This window comes from Salvelinus fontinalis, chromosome 34 (genome assembly GCF_029448725.1).
Source record: "Salvelinus fontinalis isolate EN_2023a chromosome 34, ASM2944872v1, whole genome shotgun sequence".
In the NCBI taxonomy this organism is placed as follows: domain Eukaryota; kingdom Metazoa; phylum Chordata; class Actinopteri; order Salmoniformes; family Salmonidae; genus Salvelinus; species Salvelinus fontinalis.
In genome coordinates this window covers 23,418,413-23,428,073 of record NC_074698.1, presented here as the reverse complement: position 1 = coordinate 23,428,073, position 9,661 = coordinate 23,418,413, and the positions used below count along the sequence as shown (strand labels likewise).

General features: G+C 41.2%; 1 protein-coding gene across 1 annotated transcript; it reads right to left on the bottom strand.

Moving 5' to 3' along the window:
- Positions 1–3,970: 3,970 nt before the first annotated feature.
- Positions 3,971–8,864, bottom strand: LOC129833528 (PDZ domain-containing protein GIPC1-like). The gene is made up of 7 exons (XM_055898187.1): positions 8,631–8,864; positions 7,732–8,260; positions 7,441–7,626; positions 6,965–7,145; positions 6,601–6,713; positions 6,431–6,512; positions 3,971–5,953 (listed from the first exon to the last, which is right to left on the bottom strand). The coding sequence occupies exons 2-7, from the start codon at positions 8,029–8,031 to the stop codon at positions 5,802–5,804; spliced, it is 1,014 nt and encodes a 337-aa protein (XP_055754162.1). The 5' UTR covers positions 8,032–8,260; positions 8,631–8,864; the 3' UTR covers positions 3,971–5,801.
- Between the last annotated feature and the right edge of the window lie 797 nt (positions 8,865–9,661).

The window sequence follows — 9,661 nt, the reverse complement described above, 5'->3', positions numbered from 1 at the left end:
CTTTATTCAAAATGCATTTAAAGTTTGATTAGATTTCCTCCTATTCTTTAACTTAGATTGTTAGATTTGTGAATCCAACATATAAATTTTATATTTGTAGACAAACTGGAATTTGTTGACAACCAAACACAATTCAATATCCATTTTGCAATAAAATAAATAGCCTATTAACTTGTCAACAAGTTAACAAAATTATATGTTGGATTCAATTCTCCAACTAAACCAAAAATAAAAGTTAAAAGTATAGGATTAAGCTAGTGGCTCAGATGAAACTATCTGGCACTGTCAACCAAACACAATTCAATAACCTAAAGTTAGGCTATCTTACAAACTAGTATTTATTCAACCTTGAAATGAGTAACACATCCATGGCCACATTTTGAGGTTAGACTACTGTAACTATAAAGTGCATTCAGAAAGAATTCAGATTTCTTGACTTTGTTATGTTACAGCCTAATTCTAACATTTATAAAAAAATGTTTTTTTTTGTTCTTCATCAATCTACACACGGTATCCCATAATGACAAAGCAAAAACTGGTTGTCATAAATGTTTTCACATTTATAAAAAATATATATAATATTTACATAAGTATTCAGACCCTTTGGCAGCGATTACAGCCTTGAGTCTTCTTGGTTATGACACTACAAGCTTGGCACACCTGTATTTGGGGAGTTTCTTCCATTCTCTGCAGATCCTGTCAAGCTCTGTCAGGTTGGAAGGGGAGCGTCGTTGCACATCTATTTTGAGGTCTCTCCAGAGATGTTAGACCGAGTTCAAGTCCGGACTCTGGCTGGGCCACTCAAGGACATTTAGAGACTTGTCCCGATGCCACTCCTGCGTTGTCTTGGCTGTGTGCTTAGGGTCATTGTCCTGTTGGGAGGTGAACCTTTGCCCCCAGTCTGAGGTCCTGAGAGCTCTGAAGCAGGTTTTCATCAAGGATCTGTGTACTTTGCTCCGTTCATCTTCCCCTCGATCCTGACTAGACTCCCAGTCCCTGCCGCTGAAAAACATCCCCACAGCATGCTGCCACCACCATGCTTCACCATAGGGATGGTGCCAGGTTTCCTCCAAAGTGTGCTTGGCATTCAGGCCAAAGAGTTAAAATCAAATCAAAATCAAATCAAAGTCACATGCACATGGTTAGCAGATGTTAATATGAGTATAGCGAAATGCTTGTGCTTCTAGTTCCGACAGTGCAGTAATTTCTAACAAGTAATCTATCAATTCCACAACAACGACTTTATACACACAAATGTAAAGGGATGGAATAAGAATATGTACATATAAATATGTGGATGAGCGATGGCCGAGCGGCATAGGCAAGATAAAATAGATAGTATAAAATACAGTATATACATATGAGATGAGTAATGTAAGATATGGAAACATTATTAAAGTGGCAATATTTAAAGTGACTAGTGATCCATTTATTAAAGTGGCCAATGATTTGAGTCTGTATGTAGGCAGCAGCCTCTCTGTGTTAGTGATGGCTGTTTAACAGTCTGCTGGCCTTGAGATTGAAAAACAGCTTCCATTGGTCCCAGCTTTCATGCACCTATACTGATCTCGTCTTCTGGATGGTAGTGGGGTAAACAGGCAGTGGCTCGGCTGGTTGTTGTCCTTGATGATCTTTTTGGCCTTCCTGTGACGTCAGGTGCTGTAGGTGTCCTGGTGGACAGGTAGTTTGCCCCCGGTGATGTGTTGAGCAGACTGCACCACCCTCTGGAGAGCCTTTCGGTTGAGGGCGGTGCAGTTGCCGTACTAGGCGGTGATACAGCCCGACAGAATGCTCTCAATTGTGCATCTGTAAAGGTTTGTGAGGGTTTTAGGTGACAAGCCACATTTCTTCAGCCTCCTTCACCATGGTCTGTGTGGGTGGACCATTTCAGTGTGTCCGTGATGTGTACACCGAGGAGCTTAAACCTTTACACCTTCTCCACTACTGTCCCGTCGATGTGGATAGGGGGGGTGCTCCCTCTGCTGTTTCCTGAAGTCCACGATCATCTCCTTTGTTTTGTTGACGTTGAGTTTAATCTTAGTTTCATCAGACCAGAGATTATTGAGTCCATTAGGTGCCTTTTAGCAAACTCCAAGCTGGCTGTCATGTGCCTTTTAATGAGGAGTGGCTTTAGTCTGGCCACTCTACCATAAAGGCCTGGTTGGTGGAGTGCTGCAGAGATGGTTGTCCTTCTGGAAGGTTCTCCCATCTCCACAGAAGAACTCTGTAGCTCATTCATAGTGACCATCAGGTTCTTGGTCAAGACCAAGGCTCTTCTCCCCCGATTGCTCAGTTTGGTTGGGTGGCCAGCTCTAGAAAGAGTCTTGGTGGTTACAAACTTAAGAATGATGGAGGCCACTGTATCTTACAGTGCACCTTCAATGTTGAAGAAATGTTTTGGTACCCTATCTGTGCCTCGACACAATCCTGTCTCAGCGGTCTACGGACAATTCCTTCAACCTCATGGCTTGGTTTTTGCTCTGACATGCACTGTTAACTGTAGGACATTATATCAACAGGTATGTGCCTTTCCAAATCATGTCCAATAAATTGAATTTACTACAGGTGGACTCCAATCAAGTTGTAGAAACTTCTAAATGATGATCAATGGAAACAGGATGCACCTGACCTGAATTTCGGGTCTCATAGCCAAGTGTATGAATACTTATGTAAATAGGGTATTTGTTTTGTATTTTTAATACATTTGCTAAAACCTGTTTTCTCTTTGTCCTTATGGGGTATTGTAAGCAGATTGATGAGGAAAAAATATAATTTAATCAATTTTAGAATACAGCTGTAACTTAACAAAATGTGGAAAAAGTCAATGGGTCTGAATACTTTCCAAATGCACTGTAAATGTCTTATTTAATCATAGAAAGCCTGCATGTTCAAGATTGCATGCAAAGGTTGCAGGTTTGTGACAATCTTCACAATTGCTGTAATCATCTGCACAGAATCTTGAACAGCATCAATAACTTAATTGCACCATGCACTTTTAATGTAATCTCAACTGCACTCCAGGTAATTTGGTTGTGCTATTAAATGAAGCACAGTGATAACACTTTAGGTTGTATAAATACAAAACGGGACATTGTATTCCTATTTCAACTTTGTTGTTCATTTAAATGGTTGAAAGCGCAGATAACACATTTAGATGACAACTAAACCAAAAATCTGACATTGTTTTTCCATTGGAATTTGGTTATTAGATGGTTGAAAGCATAGTGATAACACATTGGGAATTCAACAAACTTCTGGCCGTCTTTGAGTGGGTGAATAAAGGTTGAAATCACATTGACCAACATCTCAACCAAATATTACCCACATTTCCTCGCTGAAAGAACGTGCTGTGTCCAGTGAACTGTATGCAGTAAACATGGTTGTTTTGGGGATTCAGGCCGCTAAAGGCTGGCCATGGCAAAAACTTCTAGAACGTGGGATGCTGAGCCAAGCATTTAGAAGAGGCTGTATATATTCCGTCCCAGGAATAAGATTAGTGTCAGTGCAATTACAAATGAAAGCTTAGATGTGACTCTCAAACATTGATACGCCATATCAAATTCCCATTGTATATTGCATTCCCAAACTGTCCTACTATTGAGGGCTGAAGGGAGTGATTTGATGCATGTATTTTTTGAGGTGAGAACGTGACCTGATTACACACACACACACACACACACACACACACACACACACACACACACTCTCTCCAGGGGGTGATGTGTTTGTCTCTCTAAGAAGAACATGTTTCCATTAGCAGGTGAACAACTCCACCAGCCTGTGCAAAATATCACCTTGACTAAGGAAAATGACAAACATACTTTTAAAAAATAAGATTTTGCACTTTTTTCTGCTAAACAATCTGACATAATATAGTAATATGAATTACATCTAGGAAAATATTTCTTGTTGAAGAGTCCAAGGCAACATTTGTGTATTCAACTGAGGGAAAGACATGGAAGACATCGTATTTCATCATATTTGTCATTATTATTGCCATTTAAATCAGACATTGTAATAGAAAGCCATAACAAAACAATGTCCTCAGGATTACAGTGCCTATTATCAGTATTTTATGACAATAACCATCTAGATATACTTCAACAGCATTGAAAGACAGAAAAACAACCAAACAATTTACTACAAAAATATGTTGTTCATTCAGAGATAGACTATGGAAAAGATAAAACTCCAAAAAGTTATGAAAAGAAATATTTTCTATGTTGAGTAATTATTTTCTATATCTTGGAACTTGACCCATATTGCATGTTTTTGTTTTTTTTCATCTATAAAGAAGTCACTAAAAGCCCAAATGACTTTGCAGAAATTAGTTTGGTTTGATAATGACATCATTCTGTTCCTATGGTAGTGTCCAGGTTCTTTCCTAAAGTAACAGTGTTGGACTTGGTCCTTCATTTCATTGCAGAATTGCATAATGGTGCATTTTTCTTTCATTACTTGACCGCTCCATGACTTATGTGCATAACTATTTGGCTCCTTCATGTTGAGACTGTCTGGTCCCTAAAAAAATGCAGTCTATTGGAAATGCCAACGCTTTTGGCATGGATATCAGTTTTCATTTTTACCAACTCACTTAAAACAGAGGAAATTCCTCATCAGTTACACAACTATTTTTCATTTAAAACACCACTCCTTGAAAAAATCCTGCAAAAACATTCTTTAAAAAATTATAATAATTAAAGGCTCACAGTCTACCAATAAGACAGTTCTTTTTTAACAAGTACTTCAAATTCTTGAGTATTCTTGTAATATAACACTGCTTTTCTTAATACTGGAGTTTACCTGGCAAAGGAGACCATTTAAGTATTAACCAATCAGACTATCTTTGTTACCAGACTGGGATGTGCTGCATGTCAAGTGTAGTTTGTTTCTATACCTTATTCACTTCAGAAAAACTGATAGTGATTGTAGTTTGAACCATAGAAAAAGCTGCAGCTAATTTTGTAGTGACAGGCTACGCATTGTAAACCTTCAGCAGCCAAAACACTCCTTCAATAGTGATACTCAACGGCACATAAAACCAAAAGAACTCACGAGGAAACAAACAATAATAGCACGTGCTAATAAGACGTTTTTTCTGACCATGCGATTTGACCAGAACATTCTGGGCCTGAGCGTCTCAATACGCCCCTCTCTGAACAACACAGAACACACATTCTGTCGTCCAGTTCTGTGCACCAGTGCTATGTAGTGAGTGACTGCTCCAGTGAAGTACAATGCACTTTTCTTATATTTTCTACAGCGCAGTGCAACAGTGCAAAGTGGGGGGAAAACATCACAGTTTGTTTGAACTTAAACTTCAAAAGGTAGGTGTATGTAAGCCGTGGTCCCTCATTTCTCCCACTTGTTGTTCCTCAGAGGACTAGTGGAACAAAGACCTGGGAGTTAACATGTGACGTGTTCAAGGTCAGGAGGTGTGTCCACAACCACAAGACCTGGAAGAAAATTGAAAAGCACTTGCTGTTTGAAAACAATAACCTCCACGTATTGCATTCAATAGTCTTGTTTCTGATGAGAGTATTTTCAGCCTGATCAAGTGATCAGAGCTAGTGATCAGAGTCCTCTATCCTCTCCCATACACTGTCTCTATCCTCCCAAAGAGTCTCTCCCAAAAGTATCCCAACAAGAGTAATTAACTCCACGTAAAAAATAATAAGTACACAGAAAACAATAAGTAAATCACATGATGGTAGTGTGGTGTTTCCTAGCAGTTCTGTTTGTTGCAGGTTGGTGCCTCAGCATTCAAAACCACACACAGGTTGTTCCCCGGCTCCCTCCGGTTACAGCCGGCCGACCTTGGCGTCCCCAATGGCACCCCAGACGTCAAAAACAAATTCATCCGGGAAGGCGAAGTCACCAAGAGTCTCGTCCAACGCCTCGGCAAACTCATCTGGGTTCTTTTTGTCCTTCCCCAGCTCCACCATTGTAGCAGCTGACAGTGAGGGAGAGGGGTCAGACAGGAGTCAACCACAGCACAACAAAGTAATAGGACATTAAATAGTTAACCAAATAGCTACCGAGACTATTTGCATTGACCCTTTTTGCACTAACGTTGCCTCATCACATACATGTAATATTATCTGACCTCTTTATTCCAAGTCAAATATACATATCTACCTCGTACCCTGTACATCGACTCAGTAATGGTACCCGTGTATATTGCCAAGTTATCGTTAGTCATTGTGTATCTCTTTTTACATGTTTTACTTTTCTATTATTTCTCAATTTCTTTCTTTCTGCATTGTTGGGAAGGGTCCATGAGTAAGCATTTCACCGTTTGTCTACACCTGTTGTTTACGAAGCATGTAACAAATCAAATTTGAAGTGGCAACACACAAGTCACCACTTTGCTAACAGGAGCTGCATGTGTGAATCCCATTCACACGTATACACACGCCGTCTCCCTTACCCAGCTCACTGTCTCTGATGCCCATGTAACTCTCCAGGAGGTCATCCACTTTCTCTATGGCCTTCTCCTCAAACGCAGAGGGCTGACAAACAAATACCACAAACATAGTCATGACCTGAAACCATGTTTACCTTATTAACGGTAATAGAAGAACCAAAACACACACTCACCAGCTCCTCCACAGTGGCTGGGCCTTTGGAGCGTAAACGCAGGGTGCCCTTCCCTGTCCCCAGCTGGGTTCCTGAGCCAGCCCGGGCCCCTCCTGACCTCTGGCTGATCATGTCTACAGGTAAGGGAGACAACATAACATGTCAAAGGAGCATCAGGTTTCTGACCTCCTAATTCTATATCTAGCTAGTCAATGATAATATAAGAGCAATTAGTAAAAGGCATCACAAAGTTTGATAACTGCTGACTCATTCCTAAATATAATCTGTCACACCATAATATGATTCATAATTATTTTGTCAGCACACACAATCTCTCTCACACACACATACACAATCTCTCTCACACACACATACACAAACCCACCGAAGGCTTTCAAGGGCTCCACCATCTTGAGAACAAAGTCCTTCCCCTTGGGCAGCTCCTTGAGCATCTTGGCCACCTCGTAGTGTCGACAGCCAATGAGACTGTGGCCGTTGATGGACTCAATCATGTCTCCCACGTTGATGACCTGGATCTGATGGACCACGCTATCCTCCCTTATTCTCTGGAAGGGACAGGAAGAGACAAAGTAAAAATCCACAATTTCACACAATCAGCCAATTTGGCAGTGGCAAACATAAACAACTCTATAATGTGCATAGGCAACTAACTAACATCTTATATTCAGTCTACTGTACATTCCACACTGTCGCTGCAATTGAGGCTCTGCGTTTCAAACGCTCCCATTCTGTTCTATTTTCTGTTCTATTTTCTGTGTGTGATGCATTTCCTTCCACTGCCAGACTTATCAGAGGTGACAGACACAGACGACTCATTTCCTAGCCAGTAACCATGCCCACCTTGATGAATGCGTATCCAGCTCCATTATCAGTGATGGTCAACCCCAGGGCGTCCTCCCCCTTGAACACCTCCACCTCCTTCCTCTGGCCTTTGATATGGGCGAAAATAAAGTCCTCCAGCCCAATCTGACCCCCCAGTAACTTATCCATGTCCACCTTGTGAGTGTTCAGAGTGCAGAACATCACCTGAAGAGTTAGAAAGTGAGTCAGTAAAGGGATAAACTGAAGCAAATCTCTCTCTCTCACACACACACACACACACACACACACATCAGTCGTCATATTGTTCACCTCTGGTGGTGCGATCCCAAAGGCCTCTCCGATCTTGGTGTAGAGCTCTCGCACGTTGCTGAACCCCTCAATGCGTCCCGTGGGGCTACCGTGTGCTAGCTGGGTGTGGAAGATCAGACGAGGTCTCAGGCTGGTGGGTGGGGGTGGCAGACCCTCCTGGGTGGTACCCTCCCCGAGCCCCACACCACCTCCATCCAGGCCATCCATTCCGGGGACATTAAGGCCCGCTCGGATCGGCTCGGCTTCCTCGTTCTCCACTAGTGGAGATGCTTTCTTCCTTCTACCCAATCCAAGAGGCATTTTTATCCTTCTGTGTGTCTGTCTGTGGAAGTGAACAGATGCTGCTTTGGTAGGTCGCCAAAGGTCCTGTCCAGCATAGGACTCTCAAGTCTTCTTCCACCTGATGATTCACCACTGAACCCCAGCTATCTCTTGATGGTGGTCGTTGTAGCTAGCTACTGCTGTTGTTGGGACAAAACTTGTTTCCAGCTAACTTCAAGTGTATGGCAACTAAACATTCAGAGTGCATCTGTGAACAGATTGTGACAGGTTAGTTAAACATTACTACCAAACCCCATAGCTGGTGCATCACATCACAATACACTGGAAGATAGCTTTCAAAAACGAGTACCAAAACGCCCAGGAGCTAGCTAGCTTACCCTTAAAACACTTATTCTGCCTACTTGTCTTGCCATCAAGTTACATGGCATTAGATAAGATGATAAACATCTCAACTTGAATCAGAGAATGCACTTCATTTTACACACCAATTTTTTTTTTTTTAACAAATTGTCAGCTAGGAAGCTAACTTGTTAGCTAGTTAGCTTGTTGGCTAACACAATATTAGCTGCTAGCTAGCTGAGAATGAAGGAATATAGCAGTCAAGGTAAGCATCTTACCAGAGCTTTAGCTAGCTAACTCGCTGTACGAGGTGATTGATTCAAACCAGACGGGGAATGGAACATCAAAACACTAGGTTAGTTCTTGGTCCAAAGGTTGTGAAAGTAAAGTTACATCGCATTTGAATCGCTAGTGTTGTGAGATACGCTAAAAGGCTAATGAGAGGAAAGGATGATCTGATGGTATGTATGTTGTTCAGCAGGGGTGTTTTCATTAGATAGCACAGCCACAAAGTCCAAATTGGCTATGTCGAGAATTTAAAAAAGGGAGAAAAAAAAAGTGCTTTTTGGGTTTTATTTATGTTTGGTGTTAGGAATAAAGTTAGCAGTGAGATTAAGGTTAGGTTTAAAATCAGATTTTAAGAAGAGCAATAGTAGAAACAGGCGGGGTTTATTACTTTGCGGCTGTGGTAACAATTGACGACTGCAGGGGTGGGACTTGTACTGTATAATGGCCTCCGCCACTATAGGATTCCTCTCCTCGTCTCTAGCTCTTCGATGCCCCCTACTGTAAGGCAGGTTTTTTCAACCCTCTGTCCTAGGAATTCCAATAGTCCTCCTGGCATGAATAATTAATCTACACAGCCTGTAATGCATTTTATAATCTATCTAGTATAGATGGCAAGCTTTTACTAAAAATGTTCACCTTTTGATTCTAACTTGTAACAGATTCAGTTCCCATATGTCTCTCACTCCGTTTAACCCCTGGATGTGGATGTGTGTTTTTCAGAAGACTGCTTGTTTGACAATCTGCTCCAAGTAGAACAAAATGCAATCTGTTAAAATGGTGCTTTGACCATAATCCAGTTAGCTAGGCCCTAGTTGGCAAAAATTGTGCATGTGTAAAATAATTGTGTTGTTAAATCAAACTTTGTCACATGCGCCGAATACCACAAGTGTGGACCTTACCGTGAACTGCTTACTTACAAACCCTTAACCAACAGCGCAAATACACTAAAGTAAAAAATAAAGTAAAATAAAAAAGTAAAACAATAACGAGGCTATATACAGGGGGTGACCAATACAATTTG

Bases quoted from the DNA above. Each gene is read 5' to 3' on its own strand.
- LOC129833528 (XM_055898187.1), bottom strand. From the start codon at position 8,031: ATGCCTCTTGGATTGGGTAGAAGGAAGAAAGCATCTCCACTAGTGGAG. The intron at 7,627-7,731 runs GTGAACAATATG...CTAACTCTTCAG, and splicing joins TTGGGATCGCACCACCAGAG to GTGATGTTCTGCACTCTGAA. The intron at 5,954-6,430 runs GTAAGGGAGACG...CCTCACTGTCAG, and splicing joins CATCAGAGACAGTGAGCTGG to CTGCTACAATGGTGGAGCTG.